The 20,042-nt window shown below is 45.5% G+C and overlaps 1 protein-coding gene across 1 annotated transcript in view; it reads right to left on the reverse strand.

Moving 5' to 3' along the window:
• The window catches only part of AGK (acylglycerol kinase), a 188,742-nt gene that overhangs the window by 98,320 nt on the left and 70,380 nt on the right, over positions 1 to 20,042 (reverse strand). Inside the window, exon 7 of the mRNA XM_069227974.1 lies at positions 6,481 to 6,575. Within this exon, the coding sequence (XP_069084075.1) occupies positions 6,481 to 6,575 (95 nt within the window). The remainder of the gene's footprint in view (positions 1 to 6,480; positions 6,576 to 20,042) is intronic.

Here is a 20,042-nt window from a genome sequence, read left to right on the forward strand (position 1 = left end):
TGCTGAATGAAGATACGCTTTTGCGTATGGTCCACATCAGTTGCTTGTAGCTCTTCCTCAAACCTATGCTTCTGCATTTGGGAGGTTAGCGAGTGCTCTTCTGTATAAGAGCCTGAAGCTGGATCTGTTGCAGTTTGTTTCGGCATCGAAACTTTGTCTGCGTGTTTTTTCGGCTCCGAGGTGACTTTTTTTCTTTTCGGGGCCGAAACCTCTCGCCGTCGATCTGTTTCGGTGCCGCTGTCTCGGCGTCGAGCCGTGTCCACACCGGCATCTCGGTGTCGAGGCTTGTCTCCAGCACTTTCTCGGTCCCGAGAAGGCTGCGTGCCGGTGTCTCGACCGGAGTCGGACGATCTCGGCACTGTTTGGGCCTTTTTCGGTGCCGACGGTCGGTCACCGAATTTATGGGTCGAGCCATGGCCTGGTGGCAGTGGCGTCCCCTGGGCCTTGTAAATGTTCCTCTGAGTGGATTTCGACGTCTTACTCACGGTTTGTGTGTCGTCGAATCCTTCGGAGTCTGAGTCTTGGATCGAGAAGGTACCTTCCTCTTCCTGTTCCTCGAACTCCCGTTGGGCTGTCGGCGCGGACGCCATCTGAAGTCTTCTGGCTCGACGGTCTCGGAGAGTTTTTCGGGACCGGAACGCACGACAGGCCTCGCAGGTGTCTTCGCTGTGCTCAGGTGACAGGCACAGGTTGCAGACCAAGTGTTGGTCTGTGTAGGGGTATTTATTGTGGCATTTGGGGCAGAAACGGAACGGGGTCCGTTCCATCGGCGTTCTTCAGCACGCGGTCGGGCCGACCAGGCCCCGACGGAGGATCGAAAAAACTACCCCGAAGGGCACCGGAGCTCTTCGATCTTCAATGCGGTGTGGAATCTAAGTACGCCGATCCCGAACGCAACAATACCGACGAAAATCTTCAGAAATTAGCTAATTTTCCGTTCCGAAACTTGGAGCGACAGGAACACGTCCGAACCCGATGGCGGAAAAAAAACAATCGAAGATGGAGTCGACGCCCATGCGCAATGGAGACAAAAGGAGGAGTCACTCGGTCCCGTGACTCGAAAGACTTCTTCGAAGAAAAACAACTTGTAACACTCCGGCCCAACACCAGATGGCGAGCTATTGCAGAACATGCGTATCTACAGCGACAGATGCCATCGAACACAGTGTTACAAAACTAAAGGTACTTTATTATGGTAACACAAATACTAAAATACTGTGTATACAATATTCCACTAGGAGGTGAGTAAACACACTATTATATATACATAAGAAGTCAGTGATTAGCATAATAAACAATAGCAAATAGTAAAAATAATAGAAAATAGTGAAGGTAATAGGGGGAGACCAAACCATATACTAAGTAAGTGGAATATGAAAGGCAGTCCCCCACCCAAGGAAGTGGAATCTGTAGAGGGGAGCTGGAGGAATTAAGAACCTCAAAAGGTAAGTACCAAGTTGCCCCCAGCGACCAGGAGAGAAGAGGTAAGTACCTTGGTTTCCCCAAACCAACGGGTAAACTTTGGAAAAGGACTGTGCAAGACCCAGGCAAGACTGGAAGAAATCAAAGATGGATCCTGATAGAAGAGGACCTACAAAAGAAGGGGACAAAGTCCAGTTCAAGTTGGAGTGTCCAGTTGTGGCAGGAGCCACTACCCACTCTTCTGGAGACGGACCAGGTTTGACGATGGAGACAAGGAGTCAGCTGTGCAGCACTGGAGCAGGAAAAGAGTTCCAGAAGTGATGCAGGCAATGTGCCATGACGGAAGAAGAGTTAGTCAGTCAGTGGTGTTGGAAAACCACCAACAAGCCTTGGCAAGGGCAAACGTCACAGGCGAAGAGTTGCAGAGCTGCCAGCGACCAGCAAGGATAAGGAGGGGAGTCCCAGGTGACCCTCAGCAGTGAGGAGAGTCGGAAGATGAGGATGCAGCCCCCACAGTCAACTCACAGGCAGTAGGCACAGGAGACGCAGTGAGGCCCACTCAGCACACCTGGAGAGGAGTTCCACGTCGTTGGAGAAGCACAGAACAGTGCTGGAGGCCGGGGGTAACACAGAGCCGGACGATTCCTTGGAGGAGGAACAAACAAGCCTTGGTAGCTGCAAGAGCTGCGGTGCAAAGGGGTACTATCCTGCAAGTAAAGGCAAGGGCTCACTGTCTCCCAAGTTGGACAGCTGGTAGAGAGGACCGAGGGGACCACTCCAGTCCACCACCTGTGTTGCAGGATCAACGCTCTTTTGCAGGAAAGAAGATCCACGCAGCCGGACATTGTTGCAGTTGGTGTCTACGTATGCAGGGGAGTGACTTCTTCACTCCAAGGAAGATTTCTTCTTGTGCAGGCTGAAGGCTCATCGCCCTCAGAGGATACACAGCCAGGGCAATGTTGCAGTTGCTGGAAGGAGTCTGAGAAACAATGTTGCAGAGCAGAGTCATCGCTGGAGTTGCAGATTGTTGGTTCGTGGAAGATGAAGTAAATAATGCAGAGGAGTCCTGCTGGAATATTGTACATGAAGGGGGGTTGATCACCTAGCAGGGAGACTACCTATCAGGAGGGGGTTGTGACGTCAGATGCCTGATCTGACAACTCAGATGCTCCCAGGGACCTCTGCCCACCTTGGATTCAAGATGGCAGAATCAATTGGCGACCTTGAGAATCTCTGGGCACCACCCCTGGGTTGGTGATGGACAGGAGAATGGTTACTCCCATCTCCATTCTCCAGTTTCGCAGCAGAGCAATGACCGGGGGGGGTGGGACTAGGTTTATGCAAGGAGGGCACAAAATGTGCCCTTCAAACCATACAGGTGGCTTAGGGAGGCTACCCCTCCCAAGCCATGTAACACCTATTTCCAAAGGGAGAGGGTGTTGTCTCCCTTTCCCAAAGGAAATCCTTTGTTCTGCCTTCGTCTGCTTGAGCAGGCTAAGCAGCAGGAGGGCAGAAACCTGTCTGTGGGGTGGCAGCACCGTGGGCTGCCTGGAAAACCCCAGGAGACTGGTAGGAGCAATGCTGGGGGTCCTCTAAGGAGCCCCCAGAGTGCATGTAATCATACAACCAATACTGGCAACTGTATTGGGGTAGGATTCCTATATGTTTGATACCAAACATGCCTAGGTTCGGAGTTAACATTATGTAGATGGACACAGGTTGGCCTGTGTCCAGTATACAAATAAAATGGCTTCCCAACACTCAGGAAGTCCAGGAAAAAGGAGCTGGAGTTCGTAGGGGCACCTCTGCTTATTCAGGGGTGGCCTCACACACAGATACTTGCACCCTGCCCTTTGGGCTAGGGTGGCTTGTCAAAGGTGTGGACTTGCAGTGACCTGTGGTTAAAGAGTGCATGCACCTTTTCACGAAGGCTGCAATGGTAGGCCTGCAGACACATTTTGCATTGGCTCCCATGGGTGGCACAATACATGCTGCAGCATGTAAAGTCCCCAAACCCAGCCTGCTTTAATTGAACCTTGCTGGACACAGATTTGTTTTCACATGGTCTGGCAGTGCTCCAAGGTTGTTGACTTCTGACACTTGATTGGGGGGGCTCTGACCTAGATCTTGGGCTTCTGATCAAATTGATGGCTAGGACGGCCCTGCCTAGCTCTTTGGATGATCTAGGTAGGACCTGAGAGGAGTGCATCATGGTGGGTATAGCCACAATGGTAGCAAACAGAGACATTGCCTGTGGATAGTTGCTACTGGGACCCTTCTCACAATATGGCAATATGGTGAAGGGATATGGAGGGGTGCACAAAACAGGAAGAATCCATTTACAGCGCCAGAGGATGTCCCTACAGACACACCAAGATTGAAGCAAATGGTGTGATTATTACAGAATGGGACTATACAGGGAGTGCAGAATTATTAGGCAAGTTGTATTTTTGAGGATTAATTTTATTATTGAACAACAACCATGTTCTCAATGAACCCAAAAAACTCATTAGTATCAAAGCTGAATATTTTTGGAAGTAGTTTTTAGTTTTAGCTATGTTAGGGGGATATCTGTGTGTGCAGGTGACTATTACTGTGCATAATTATTAGGCAACTTAACAAAAAAAAAATATATACCCATTTCAATTATTTATTATTACCAGTGAAACCAATATAACATCTCAACATTCACAAATATACATTTCTGACATTCAAAAACAAAACAAAAACAAATCAGTGACCAATATAGCCACCTTTCTTTGCAAGGACACTCAAAAGCCTGCCATCCATGGATTCTGTCAGTGTTTTGATCTGTTCACCATCAACATTGCGTGCAGCAGCAACCACAGCCTCCCAGACACTGTTCAGAGAGGTGTACTGTTTTCCCTCCTTGTAAATCTCACATTTGATGATGGACCACAGGTTCTCAATGGGGTTCAGATCAGGTGAACAAGGAGGCCATGTCATTAGATTTCCTTCTTTTATACCCTTTCTTGCCAGCCACGCTGTGGAGTACTTGGACGCGTGTGATGGAGCATTGCCCTGCATGAAAATCATGTTTTTCTTGAAGGATGCAGACTTCTTCCTGTACCACTGCTTGAAGAAGGTGTCTTCCAGGAACTGGCAGTAGGACTGGGAGTTGAGCTTGACTCCATCCTCAACCCGAAAAGGCCCCACAAGCTCATCTTTGATGATACCAGCCCAAACCAGTACTCCACCTCCACCTTGCTGGCGTCTGAGTCGGACTGGAGCTCTCTGCCCTTTACCAATCCAGCCACGGGCCCATCCATCTGGCCCATCAAGACTCACTCTCATTTCATCAGTCCATAAAACCTTAGAAAAATCAGTCTTGAGATATTTCTTGACCCAGTCTTGACGTTTCAGCTTGTGTGTCTTGTTCAGTGGTGGTCGTCTTTCAGCCTTTCTTACCTTGGCCATGTCTCTGAGTATTGCACACCTTGTGCTTTTGGGCACTCCAGTGATGTTGCAGCTCTGAAATATGGCCAAACTGGTGGCAAGTGGCATCGTGGCAGCTGCACGCTTGACTTTTCTCAGTTCATGGGCAGTTATTTTGCGCCTTGGTTTTTCCACACGCTTCTTGCGACCCTGTTGACTATTTTGAATGAAACGCTTGATTGTTCGATGATCACGTTTCAGAAGCTTTGCAATTTTAAGAGTGCTGCATCCCTCTGCAAGATATCTCACTATTTTTGACTTTTCTGAGCCTGTCAAGTCCTTCTTTTGACCCATTTTGCCAAAGGAAAGGAAGTTGCCTAATAATTATGCACACCTGATATAGGGTGTTGATGTCATTAGACCACACCCCTTCTCATTACAGAGATGCATATCACCTAATATGCTTAATTGGTAGTAGGCTTTCGAGCCTATACAGCTTGGAGTAAGACAACATGCATAAAGAGGATGATGTGGTCAAAATACTCATTTGCCTAATAATTCTGCACTCCCTGTAATGCATGAATGAATGTAACATATTATACCACATGTAATCTGGATATGTAATGCCTTGATCCTATGATGATACTGGAGCATGACGTTTGTATGTCTAGTCACTGGTATAAAACCAGTAAAATTATTTATTAAAAATATAATGTACAGCCTAACAAGAGAAGCCATACAATCACCATATCATAAAGTCTGTAGAACATTTGCACGCTAAAGCACTCCTGCTGGATTCCATAGTGTAATTGATTATTCACTGAGAAACAAGTATGGGCTAATTTATTGGAAACACAATCTCACCAGATTCTAGTGTATTGTATGCTGTTTTTGCTATTCAAGATGACCTCATCAACATCTGGTATGTATTCACTTACTGTTTTGTAAAGACCACATGCTAGCATTGTTTATTCTCTTCGTTACAGAAACAGTCCATCTGGCCTCTCTTCTACTTTAGGAAAAAACATCTGAGTTGCTTAGTTTGAGCTGTATTTTCATTCAGGAAAGATGAGCTCATGTGCATTAACTGGACGGTTAATTATAGTTTAAGAATCTCACAGACATTTAGATAATACAAAAAAATCACTGTGCCCTCACAATCACGTTTAGTGGTCTTTTGAGAAAGGTTCCCCAGTTGGCCTCTACTGTACATTAACAAATACCACTCCCTCTACTAGTACACTTAAGTGTTACCTAATGCACTTTTACGAGGTTCAGTTGCATTATACTTTGTTTCTTCTCAGAAGCATAGGATTTGTATCTTCCACTACTTTAATTTAAATTTTTATACTGTGGTGCCATACTTCACTTTCTCTTCTTAAGTACAGCACATGTATAAAAGAAATATAGTCAAACTCTCCCTTGATCACTGACTTCACCACAACTCAACCCCTAGCCACTGTTAAATAAAATCATAAACATCACACCTTTTCCAAACTCTTGTCACACTAAAGTGTGACTGTTACAATGCATTAACCACACAAGGCGCTGTAAAGCGCACAATCTGCAAACACAACAGTAAATCTGCATCACTTACATTACTCAACACTACTCATCATCAGATGTCAGCCTATGATCAGCATACAAACAAATAATGCTTACTTGACTTTATTGTCATTCTGAGGGTACAACGTGTGGCTCAGAGTGCTGGTCGCTCCAAGAGGAATAAATCCAATGGGGATCCTGCTGAAGACAGCCTGAAATCAAACAAGAAAAGTGGTGAATGGGACAGTCATGTAAGTGTAACATTTCCCAATAGTTTTCTTTCAATAAGAGCTACAGGGATGTACTTGTAACAAACGCACATAGGAACCTCTTTCAGCCACATGGAAATGGAGGGAATCGGATCATTCACTTTCCTTTCATTTAAAAAAAACGTTATAGTCGAGAGATAATCACTCAGTCGCTATCACTGTACTGCAAATAATTGGTATTAGTTCGGATACAGGAAAATACAGTCTTTGGGGAAAGTCAAGAGATCAATGAAAAATAGGATGACCATCACTTGCTATGCCCATGTTTATTAAGTCATGCCTGGCTAGAGCACATACTTAGCTCTCTGACGCCCTGCCCTGCTCTCCAGGCAAATCTCACCATTAAGAGAGACAATGAGAAAAGAGGACATTCTGTTTGGTCTTGACCAATGAGGCAACCTACCTCATATGGATGGGCATTGCCTTATTCCAAAGCAACCTGTGTCTAGGTAGGGAAATTCAACTATAGAAATAGTAGGTAAAAACAATCATAAAGATTCACATAACAAAACAGGCATGGTCTTACAAGTGTTTAAAGATGTGGGATGGCTCATGAATAATCCAGCTCCCATACACTCCCTCAAAAGGGAAAGTTTTAATTAGTTTAGTCTGCCAGCAGACCAATACCAAATTCAGGTTTCTTTCAGGAGTACAAAGATTATGGCAAAATTTTATTTTATGCAGGGATACTTCATGAAGTAATAGTCTGGGTGCAATGGGTCCTTCTCTATTGAAGTGTTGCATTTTGTTTTGTTTGTAATGGATGACTCCTTATATGAACTTATGTGAGTTCACAATAATTTGTAAATTCCTGAATAATGTTCAAGTACAAAGCCCATGTCCTTTAACTTTTGTGTTTTGCTAGAATGAGATCAGTCTTTTGTTGAATTCCTGGAAAGATTAGATAGCAAAGTTTCTGAATTCTCTCATCTCTGCAAGAACTATCTATTATGGTTACTGATACTCTGAGCCGCATGCCATTCCCTTCTGCGTCAGAAGACGTACATGTTCAAGCGGTTTGGACTACCTCATCTCCATGTGTGATTGTGCCCCATACATGAATACATAATGACCCCTTTGCCTCTGAAGCACAACATCTTATTTGTGGAGTCCCGCATTGCTCCTCTCTCAGCCCAATGCTCTTCAACATCTACATGACCCCGCCGGCCGATGTCGTAAAAGCTCACAACATAAACATCCTCACTTACGCCGAGCACACACAACTGATGCTGTCACTCTTGGACAAAACACCAACCACCAAGAACAAGTTCACCACATACACAACAGACATGGCCACCTGGATGAAATCTAATTTCCTCAAATTGAACTCTGCCAAGACTGAGGTGGAGGTGTTTGGGAAGAATGCCTCGCCATGGGACTCCACTTTGTGGCCCACAGACCTTGGATCCACTCTCATGCTCTGCTTGCAAGTGTGAAACATCTGATTCCTAACAGAAAACAATAAAAATAAAAATACAGCCATTTTTTGGGAGAACTCTGGAGTGAAGAAACAATAAGGAACATTTTTCTTCACTCCAAATTTGTCCCATTGAAACAAGCACTGGCAATGCCAATAGGTCTTGCCTACGCAAGAGCTATTGGCTTTGGCAATGTGTTTTGCCATGTTGTACATCAGTGTGGCTGCTGTTTGGCATGGCTATAAGTTAGTTGCGTGGAGTGTTAGAGTCTAATGGGGGGAGTAGAATGTCATACAGTGGATTTGTTGGAATGTCAAAGTAGTTCAGTAGCTTGGAGCCCACCTGTTGCTCACCATTTGTTGGCTTGCGTGACACACACCAATCCAATCCACCACACGCCAATCCAATCCAACCCACTGCAATCCACTTCACCCCACGCCGGTCCAATCCACCTTACCTCAATACAGTCCAGCCCACCTCACTCCAATCCACACAACCCCAGTTCAACCCCCCCAATCTAATCCACCCCATCCCACTCCAACTCCCACTCCAATCCAATCCAAGCCCTTTACTGTACACCACAGATTCTAGCAAGCAAAGCACATGCGCTAGCACATGAACTCGCAGCCTCGACCCTAAAAATGACTGTATTTTTCTGTTATATCTATGGTACTGTGATACCGGCTACTAGGAGCACAGTGCCTGCTGTTTGCAAAGGCAACTATTTAAAGGAAGAGTTAACTTTATGCTTAAACGGATTCCACAAAACTCTTCATGTTAATCTTCTTCCATTTAAAAGTATCACCTTTACAAACAGCAGACATTTTTTCCCAGCAGCTGGTAGGCATGGTGCCATATTTAGAACAGAATGTAAGTGAAGAAAAATGTTTCAGAAGACATAATTGACATAACTGAATGCGGAAAAAATGGTTTCATAAAACATTAAGATTTAGGGCTTCATTTGAACCTTGGTGGGCGGCCACTGCCGCCTGCCAAGATTTAACCGCCGTGCGGCCGCCAATGCGGGCGCACTCCGCCAGCCCCATTTTGACATCCCGCTAGGCCGGTGGGGATGTCGGCTGCAATATGGGAGCCGGCTCCTAATGGAGCCGGCGGTGTTGCGGCCGTGCGACGGGTGCAGTTGCACCCGTCGAGCTTTTCACTGTCTGCAGTGCAGACAGTGAAAAGCAGTGTGGGGCTGTGCCTGGGGGCCCCTGCACTGCCCATGCCAAGTATATGAGCAGTGCAGGGGCACCGAGGGGCCCCACAAATCCCCCTCCCGCCAGCCTTTCCATGGCGGATTAAATCCACCGGGACAACCATGGCAGTAAACCGCCCGTCCCGGCGGTGCGACCACGGCGCTTCCGCCTCGGTCGTAATCCGCAAGATTGGACCGCCAGCCTGTTGGCGGTACAATCTCCAAAACAGCCCTGGCGGTCTTTGACCGCCAGGGTTGTAATGAGGCCCTTAATGTTTTATGAAACATTTTTCTTCACTTTCAATTCCTCCCTTTTAAAACAATGACTATTTTTTCTCTTATATATATGGCACCAATCCATCATCTACTGGGAGCAAGATGCCTGCTGTTTGTTGATGTGACACTTTTAAATGGGAGACAATTAAAATGAAGAGTTAAGGATTAAGTTAACTCCATTTTATTTTTCTTCCAGTAAAAAGCATTCGCTCACAGCATCATGCTCTCAAGCTCTCATAATTCATTTAACCGCAATTCTTATTTTAGCATAATAATACAGTGCAGAGGTGAAGAAAGGATTAAGGCACTGCTGAGTGTAAGGCTCTGCTCTCTGCAGCCTGATGGAAAGACTGTGTGCTGGATGCCTATAGCCGCAGACCCAAGCCTCTCACAAGACAATGGTGATTGACTGCTGCTTGTGTCATTTCCCCCCGGGACAAGCAACAAGCCAGAACCTGGAGCATTCCGTTGCTGCAGCATGGAAGGCAGTGTGTCCCTCAAATAATAAGAGGCCTGCTTCCGAAATAATGACTATTACAATGAAAAAAATAACATGTTTATATTTTCAAATAAAGTCTTAATAGTTTTAGTAAATACAAGGCCCGGAGCTACTCAAAGGGAGTTGGCGAGCTACTGGTAGTTCGCAATCGACCAGTTGGACATCCCTAGTCTAGAAGGTTCAGTCAGATCAAGAGTTCTAGTGGGTTCCGAAAGCTGCAAGAAGTTCAGAACCTGCTGTTGCAGAACAAGTGAGAAGAGCACACAGAAGCCGGAGTTGCAGGAAGCCCCCACTTCAGGAGCTGTATGGATGTCTAGAGGTTCATTGAGGTTGAGGAGCTACCAAACTGATCCCTGCAAATGTGCTAGAGTACAGTGTTGTTACTTTGCTCATGCACAGAATGCCACAGATCATAGCACATGCTTAAGCTACAAGCATAATATAAAAGAGGTTTCTCATCTACACTTCAAGGTTTCACAATTATATTTGGTTCCAGTCCTGAAGCTACACTGTTGCTGTATTTTTTAACACCTTGAACTTCAATAGTTTCATCTTGATGTCCTGGTACTCTCTAGTTTTTCCATCATCTCCTCCTGCTCTGGCAGCTTTTCATCTAGTGTTTATCTCTTTGTGACGTCAATCTCTTCTTTATCAGTTATTATCTATGTTCTGCTGCATTTTCCTGGTTACCAAGGCTTCTTGGTAACCCTAAATTACCATCATCTTACACTTACCTGCAATTGCAATCCCCTCAAGTTGTCCTACTACCTTTGAATACTTGACAGCTCATGCCCCCTATATTCACCTGGGACAGAGTGAGTACTTGTTACAGTCAGAGGTACAAAAAGGGTCCAAGTTATGACAATCGCATCTGCCAGGCCTGACAGTTATACAGCTTGAGCCCATAAGCTCAATCAACTGCTGCCTTCAGGTATTGCAGTGGTATTTGACTAATGAGGGAAAAGAGGCTTGGAAAGTGTAGGCATTAGAGGGCTGGTCTTCAATAGATAGGGAGCACAATGTTTGTTCTGTACATGGTGCTGTAGGAAAAAAGCCCATGCACTGTAGGAGCAAAGGCCAGCGCAGGGACCACTGATCGTTATGCTTAGGCTCCTCAGAAGTCATTGAAAAGCCTGAGACTAAAGAGTAAATCAATGCCTTTTGGGGCCCTTTGGTAAAATGTTCCTAATTATTTAAAAAGAAGAATATTCCAGAGACACAGAAACTGTCATCTGGTAATACCTACTGGTGTATCCATATAAACAGCCACTATTAATGACAGTAGGCTTCCTTTTAAATAATAATTTGTATATCTCATGGAGATAATGTCTCCTTTGCAAATTAACATGGCACATTCAACTGCACAACTGTTCTTTTTGAGAGTCTATAACTCTGCTCCCAAAGATTTGAAGACCTTCTGTTACATCTAACGCGACATGGCTTTGTCACATAATTTTGACCCAAGCAGTTTATCTTGCTGGTCTCTTAGAGGCCAAGTCTTGGCATTTTGTGTTTTCTGCTGTGGCGAGAAGATCTATTTGAGGTGTTCTCCACTTACGGAAGTATTGCTGAAGGACTTAAGGGTGGAGTTCCCATTCCTGAGCTTGTTGCTGCATCATGCTGAGCAGGTATGCAAAGTCGTTGTCTGTTCCTAGGAGATACTCTGTCATCAGGTGAATGTGATGGTGGACAGACCATTTCCATATTGTCTGTGAGAGTTGTGACAATTAGAGTGACTGTGTCCCCTCTTGTTTCTGAAGGTAGTACATTGCTGTCATGTTGTCCGTGAGGACTAAGACAACTTTGTGAGAGAAGTGATGAAGAAATTCTCCCAGGTCTAGAAATACTGCCTGAAGCTTGAGAAAGTTAATGTGTAGGGAATTGATGATGGGGATCCCAATGGTCCTGTACTGAGAGTTCTCAAAGGCGAGCGCCCCAGTCTGTGTGTGACATGTCTGTTGTTAGAATGATTTAAGGTACGGGGTCTACAGAAGGCCACCCTTTCAACAGTTTGGTGGTGTTTCACCATTACAGAGAGAAGTGAGTATGGCGGTCTAACAACACTAGATCTTCCCAGTGGCCCTGTGATTGAGTCCACTGATGAGGAGGACACTGCTGTAGAGGAAGCATGTGGAGTCTGGCGTGGGGAATGATGGCAATGCAGGAGGCCATCATCCCTAGCAGGCGCATCAGAGTCCTGACAGTTTACAATGAATTCTCTTAAAACTGATGTAGGAGAGAATGAAAGTTGTGACCCGAGCTGGATTGGGGTATGCACTGAGAATAGCTCCTAGATAGGGCTGTATCTGAAGAGGTTGAAGGTGGGATCTGAGAACGTTGGGTGTGAAACCGAACGTGTGCAGAAGGTCCACTATCATCTGAGAGTGATGTTGGCATTGTGATAATGTGCTGGCTTTGATGAGCCAGTCGTCTAGGTAGGGGAATATGTGTACATTTTGTCTTCTGAGATGTGCTGCCACCACTGCTAAGCACTTTGTGAAGACCCTAGAAGCTGTGGTGACTCCGAAAGGAAGGACTTTGAATTGGTAATGCTTGCTAGCAATTACGAATCTGGTATATTTGCGGTGTGCAGAGTGGATGGGGAATATGGAAGTAGGCGTCCTTTAGATCTAGGGCCGTCATAAAGTCGCCCTGTTGTAAGAGGGAGATAACGTCTTGAAGAATAACCATGTGAAAGTGTTCTGATAGAAATTAGTAGCTTAAGTGTCTTAGGTTTGGGCCTAAGGATTGGGCCTGAGAGTCGTCTTTTTTGGGAATGAGGAAGCATAAGGGGTATACTCCTGTTCCTTGGTGTTGTGGCGGAACTGGCTAAATGGCCCCCTTTGAGAGGAAGGGATTGTACCTCTTGTCTGAGAAGAAGAAGGTGTTCTTGAGAGAGTTTGTGAGAGCGAGGGGGGATGCTTGAAGTGGTGGTAATGAGCTCCAGACAGTAACCATGTTGGATCATGAAAAGAACCCATTGGTTTGAAGTGATGTTGACCCATTGTGTACGGAAATTTTGAAGTTGTCCCCCAACAGGTGTGGAGTGGGAGGACGTAGGTAGTCCTTGTTTAGATATTGATGTAAAAGGTGCGGGTGGTGGCGCACTTGCCTCTACCTCGAGTGCTATTACCTCTATAGGCTCCTCTGTAGAAGCCTTGTGAGTATCAACTGGAAGGCTGTAACCACTTCTGAATGTGGGGGTGAAGAAAAGTACCTCTTTGGGAGTGGGACTGTAAAGCAGCCATGGCTTTTGCGGTGTCTGTGTCTTTTTACAGCTTCTCACGGGTGGAGTCCACTTGAGGGCCGAAAAGATGCTCCTTGTTGAAGGGCATATTGAGTACGTCTTATTGTACCTCTGGTTTAAAACCTGAGCATCGAAGCCAGGCATGTCTCCTTACTAGGATGCTGGTACTGATACCGCCTGCAGCTGTGTCTGCGGCATCTAGAGCACATCTGATGGAGTTACTACTGATTGTCTGCCCTCTGTGACGATCTGTTGTCCCTATTTTTGGTGCTCATCTGGAAGATATTGGAGGAGCTCCTCCATCTCATCCCAGTGAGCCCGATCATATCTCACAAGTAAAGCCTGTGAATTGGTAATGCGCCAATGATTGGCTGCTTGCACAGCCACTCTTTTACCTGAGGCGTCAATCTTTTTGCTCTCCTTGTCTGGGGGAGGAGAGTCCCCTGTGACCTGACTATTGGCCCGATAGCATGTAGTGGTAGCCACAATGGAATCTGGCGGGACCTGTGATCTTATGTAAGGTGGATCAGATGGTGCAGCTTTGTATTTTTGTCTACTCTAGGGATGATAACCCTAGAGAGGAGTGGTTCCTTAAAAATGTTGTCTGCATAACGAAGCATGCCAGAGAGCAGTGGGAGGAACTGATATCCCTATGTGTGGACGTTAGTGTATCAAAAATAAATTTTTGCTCAATGGGGTCCCTGTGTAGCTCAACACTGTGGAAAGTGGCTGCTTGAGCTATTACCTGCTGGTAGGATAGGGCATCCTCTGGCAGTGAGGGTCGTGTGGGGCATAAATCCAGGTCTGTGGAAATCACAGGATCAGGGTCATATGTGCCTCATGGAGCTGGGCCCCACTGTATCCTATCCAAATCTCCCCAGTAAATAAAGAGAAACCCTGTGGTGTTAGATCTAGATCTCCTGCAGTAGGAGAGGCAGGTGAATGATGAGGAGAGTGGAGGAGAAGCAGGAGGTGGTGGTGAAGGTGTTTGAGGGGAAGGAGAAAGGAATAGACTTGCGAAGAGTGACGGTAGCCTTGTCCTTATTCTTCTTTGGAGGTGGTAAAGTAACCAGAGCCTCCTGAAATGATAGCTTCCTCTTGAAGACGACAATGGGAGGGGGGGGGGGGGGGACGGAGGGGGTGAGTAATTACCCTCCTGGATGTGGAGGCGGCGCTGATGAGCGTCCATGGTCTCCAAAATGGGTTCAATGGGAGATGGTGTGGCCGAAGATTGACTAGAGTCTTTAGGCTCCAAAGACTTTGAATCCCTGGTTTCTGACATAGAGGTTTTTGGTCGGTGTTCTTTTGCCCAAGTGGAGGTGGAGCTTGTTTGGCTCAGTGCCAAAGTGGTAGGTGCTGAAGTTCGGATTGAAAGAGCAACAATATTTTGAACCGAAGATGTTGAGGTCGATGCCAAAGATGATGTCTTGGCCATTTTTGGTGCAGAGTCGAAGGGTGGGGTATCCAAGTCTGTTTTACAGAACTGGCCGTGGCCTGGTGGCAGTGGCAATCCGGTGACTTCGGTAAGGGGCCTTCTGGCAATCTAAGAGGGGCAAGAGGGGCCACTGTACTCACGAGTTGTACAAAAGTCACCTCGTGGCTTTCGAAATCCAACTGGGCATCGGAGTTGGAGACCTGGATGGAGAAGGCCTCCTCCTGTTCCGGCTCCTCCTTGGTGTGCTCCTCCCTGAAAATGTCCGAGTGTCTTCGGGAGTCTAAGCGGCAACTCAAGTCGAAAAGCTCTTCGGTCTGAAGGACATTTTCAGATCTGAAGGATCTGCAGGAGTCACAGGTGGCTTCTTAAGGGTGGCAGGTAGAGGCACAGATGCTGGTCAGTGTGCCAGAATTTTTGTGTGGCATCAAGGACAGAAGCAAAACGGCGTCAGTTCCATCAGCACAGCATTCTGGTCGGTGCCACATACTGAAGTAGGCCAGAATGGACGAGGGCACCCATGAGGTTGTGCGGTCAGTTCTCGGAACGAGAGAGTGAGTCGAGCACAAGAATGTAAGAAAAATCATGATCGAGAACAATACTATAGATGGCACAAAAGACGGAAAGGAAAGGTTTCAAACCCAGAGCGAGGGGAAAAATGAAGCGAAGAGAGAAAACAATCTAACAAAGGAGCTGATGCCCATGCGCAGTATCACCGAAAAGGAGGAGTCACCCGATCCCATGAAAATGCTTCTTCAAAGAGAAACAACTTGCAACACTCCGAACCCAACACTAGGTAGCAGGAATATGCAGAAGGTGTATCTACAGCCACACATGCCATGGAACTTTAATTCGCAGAGAATTATTTCTGCTGGTAAAGCTTAAGGTAACTACACTGGGTGTGCCTACATTTCCTAATGAACAAAATATAAGGGTTATGTGTATTTGTTTCTTTCATGTGGGCCTTGAAATCATACAGGGATTGTTCAAGTGTCCCCCTTCATTTGCCATAATTGTAAATGATGCCTGTGAGGTAATTATTACCCCATCTTCAGTAGCTGCTTCTCACTGTCGGTTTGTAGTCTGAATGAGGATCGTGACTCACAAACTTTTATAAGTGCCTTATACCACACTACACGGGTCCATTGAAATAAGACACATTTAATCGCTTTAGGAGGTGAAAGAAATAACTACTTAATTTGGCTGCAGAAAGGCTTATTATCCACATTGCTTTTTCCGCAGGATATATGTATGCGTGTTTTACAAAAGGGTTAATGTGGGACGTTTCATTACTACAGTGTATGGAGGTGATTACTGTGCCTTATGTTGTTTCAAAACCATTGCTCCAGCATAAGAGGCTGCATTGCTGGAAATATGAGGTGAGCCCTCTTCGGCCAGGCAAGTAAACACAGGCCAATTCAAGGTGCACATGAGGTGCAGGCCTGGAGATGAGCTGGCCCAGCTGGCTGACTGCTTAGAATAAAATAAAATTAGGTCAAGAGCTCACCTGCAGATGTTTCTAATGGCCCTTGAATTCACACGGCCCAGCTGTCCCAGGCCAGACATGCCACTTGACTCAGTTTTCATGTATAGTTTCTTTTTTTTCTTAACTTGCAAGTTTTGTGCTTTTTGAACGGATGCAACTGTTCCTTTTGTAATGACACAATACCCTTGTGAATCTAAGGAAGACATTAACCATATTTTAATTTGATTGCACCTAATTGTATTTAAAAGGCATTAACCCTCGGTTGCTTAAATCATAAAGGAATCTAATGTCTTGCAAGTAACACTCTTATTTATGTTTCCTTCGGTGTCTTTTACTTCATCTGGTACTTCTTGTCAGTTTCATTGAAGGCTGATTACTTTACAATTACCTTTGTAGACATTTTCTTTGGCTCCAGTATGTGATAAAGGTTACACCACTCCTCCCCTCAAATCCTTCTATGATATTACCGCACACAGACAATGTCACTGTTCCAACCTGCATTGGCAATATTCTTCTCATGTAAAACATTTTGTGAGGTTGAGTAAAAGAGGTGGCAAACTTTGTGACCATCAGTTTAGCAGTGGTTTCTACTAATTTGCCTTTCAGTGACGTTAATAAATCTTACATGCATAAGGATTCCTTTGGTCCATTTAAGTTATCTACAGTTTGTGCCTTGCAGTTTGAAGTGCATGACATGCACGAGCTGAGAGGTCTAAATATAACGAATATTTACATTTGATTCTAGAATTTTCCTTCTGCTGATTAGTCCTTTAAATGCAGGAATGTGTGAAGCTTAATCCTTGGAGGTGCTCTGAGCTGCACTGAGACTAGATGTTGGTAAGGGCCTGCTTACGAGAGGCTTGTTGATCCATTCTTTACTTGGCTCTTGATATTGTAAATGTTTTTGTCTTTTTATTTCACTTCTTTTGTGCATTTGACAATGTAATAACTTAAATGCAGCATTTAAAACATGGGCCATGGCAACCAATTGTTAATAACTCACCCAGTTGAGGAAGGAGGTACGGGAGCTCAATTTTAATACACAAAACAAAGCTCCCCAGCTCTCAGTGGTGACATAACGCCCAGCTCCAGGTATGGGACCATTCTTCTGCTGAGAACCCGTATGTCAATAAAACCAGCCCCAGTGCCGTGGACAAATGCATGAACATTGCCAACGCCTGTGGCTCTCGGATAGCCGTGAACTATTAGCTTTGACAATGCTTGTTTTGTACAAGCACACAACTTCTGCCCAATGAAAACATGCACCCTGGGCTTCCATCATGTGGTTAGAGCCAAAGTCAGTATCTAGTGATGCTCACGTAATTGTCTAGTGATAGCTGCGCTGTCAAGGCAGACCATAGAAGATGATGATGCCCAAAAATGGCTGACTAGAGATGGCTTTTAAAGACTGCCAACTCTAATAACCACTGAAGTAGCTATAGGAACGCCTCATCCTAAGATATTGCAGTAGTATCATTAAGAATATATTTATTTGGCTTATCAAACCATAAAAGTACAATATAAATTCAATAAAACATCTTGTACATAAAAATCAACACAAGCCTTTAATTATCCAGGAGTACAGAAAAGTGTCAGTAATCCACAGGGTAACTGCAAGATAAAGGAATGCATGGTTAACTGCACAAATCGGTTGTGCTGCTAATACCACACAGAGTGAGTGCACCACAGAGAAAGGGAGTACATTCCCCTAATCGAAAGAAGCTTCCTCAGATATTGCTATAACCATAAACAATTCTCTAAAATTGCCAACTGTACATCAGCTTTGTCAAGTTTATATTTAGCCATGTGTTTGTCATACAAAATTTAATGCCACAGAAATCTTCAAAGAAGCACTGATAGTATATGTTGGGACAGAAAATTCCTCCACATAGTAATAGACGTGCACACCTACCTTGAATGCCCAACTGTACTGATGTCTGGATCCCTAATGCTGATTTTTGTGTCGTAGGTGTTAGTCCTGACAGACTTATGGTGGTCTTCCCCCCAACTTTTTGCCTACTTCCTCCATTTTTCTGACCTAATTTTTCCTGGTTTTAGGACTTTGTGCACTTTAACACTGCTAACCAGTACTAACGTGCTTGTGCTTTCTCCCCTAACCATGGTAGCATTGGCTTATCCCTGACTGGCATATTTAATTTACTTGTAAGACCCTAATAATGTGAACTACATGTGCACACAGCATGTAAATTAAATGCTACTTGTGGGCGTGCAGCACTGATTGTGCCACCCATTTAAGTAGGCCTTTACCCATATCATTGCAGAGCCTATGTGTGGAATTTCACACTGCCATGTCAATCTGTCAAAATAACCTTTGGCCAGGCCCAAACCTTCATGTTTTATACATATAAACCACCCCTAAGGTAGGCCCTCAACAACCCAGAGGGCAGAGTGTAATGTATTTAAAAGGCAGGACACACAATGGGAGCTTTGGTGTGACATTATGTGCCATCCTGGGGGGATGAGAAGAAGAAGCTGGGCACAGCCTCACTTACACCTGCATAGTCTGTATCCTGTCCCCACACAAAGGGCTGCATAACCCCCTGTAGTGGGTCTAAAAGGGCAGGGCCTCGGTGCACTTCAAAGGCCTGTCTCTGAAGTCTTCCCCCACTTTAAAGGCCCAACTGGTTATAAGTACTGGACCTCTGACACCACAAACCTAGTACACTTCTGTACCTGTGAATACTCTACCAGGAAGGACTGCTGTGCTTCTTAAGGACTGCTGCTGTACTTGACTCCTGCATTGCTGTGCTACCCTACCACCTACTGTTCCCTTGCCTGGGTGAGAAGGACTGGACCTGCATCACTTGAACCCAGAGTGACTTCAAGGGTTAGCTGGCTGGCCTCCTCATTTGCCATCTCAGGGACATAAAAGACATTGAACCACCCTGCTCCTGCACCTTGGCTCTGCCATCTGTGTGCCTGCCCTGCCAAGTGGTGCCACCCCAGTCCTGGAACTTTGGAAGTGAACCTAAGGTGTTTGCTCCAGTGGAACTGACACATCCTCTGCTGCAGGAGCATAATCAACACATTTCCACTGTTGCAAAGACCAGGACAGACGCATCGCCTTTCGAACTGCCACTGTGACGCTTTTCCTGGCACAAGGTCCTCGCTTGTCTGTTGATGGCTGCCTGAACAACAATGGCGTAGCTCCTCATCGCAGACTCTGCGCTCATCAGAACTGACACATCGCCTTGACTGCACAATGCATCCTCAACACCAGTCTTTGTATCGCAAGCCCCGGCGCCTGGATCCTTGATGTCGACGCAGTATGAACTCACATCCTAACTCCGTCGCATCTCTGAACCAACGCATCTCCGCTGCTGCGTGGAGAAAGTCGACGCATAACCCCTACTGCTTGGTTCGGAACAGACACAACACTTCGCAACCAGGATTTAAACCCCTGTAGACAGCCCTTGCTCCATCACGGCCGACCTGAACTTTTGACTTTGTCCTGGACTTGCATGACCAGATATCCACGGTTGGTGCTTCTTGTTACTAAGCACTATTTTACAGTTTATTCTTTAAAAATTCATAACTCAAGTTCTACGGATTGGATATTTGTCATTTTGGTCTTGTTTTATTTATTAAAATCAGACTTTTCTTTTTACTTGGTTTGGAATCTTAACGTGTAGCGTTTTCACTGTTTTTCTGTTTGAAGTGTTGCCCAACTACTGTACACATTGCCTCTAAGTTAAGCCTGACTGCTCTGTGCCAAGCTATCATAGGGTGGGATCAGGTTAATTTAGGGCTGAGCAGAGTATACATGGTACATGAATGTGGTGAATGTATGGGTGCATATCATTGGTAGTGTACTGTACATGAAGTATACAGTG

The sequence above is a fragment of the Pleurodeles waltl genome, chromosome 4_1 (assembly GCF_031143425.1).
Source record: "Pleurodeles waltl isolate 20211129_DDA chromosome 4_1, aPleWal1.hap1.20221129, whole genome shotgun sequence".
NCBI lineage: Eukaryota > Metazoa > Chordata > Amphibia > Caudata > Salamandridae > Pleurodeles > Pleurodeles waltl.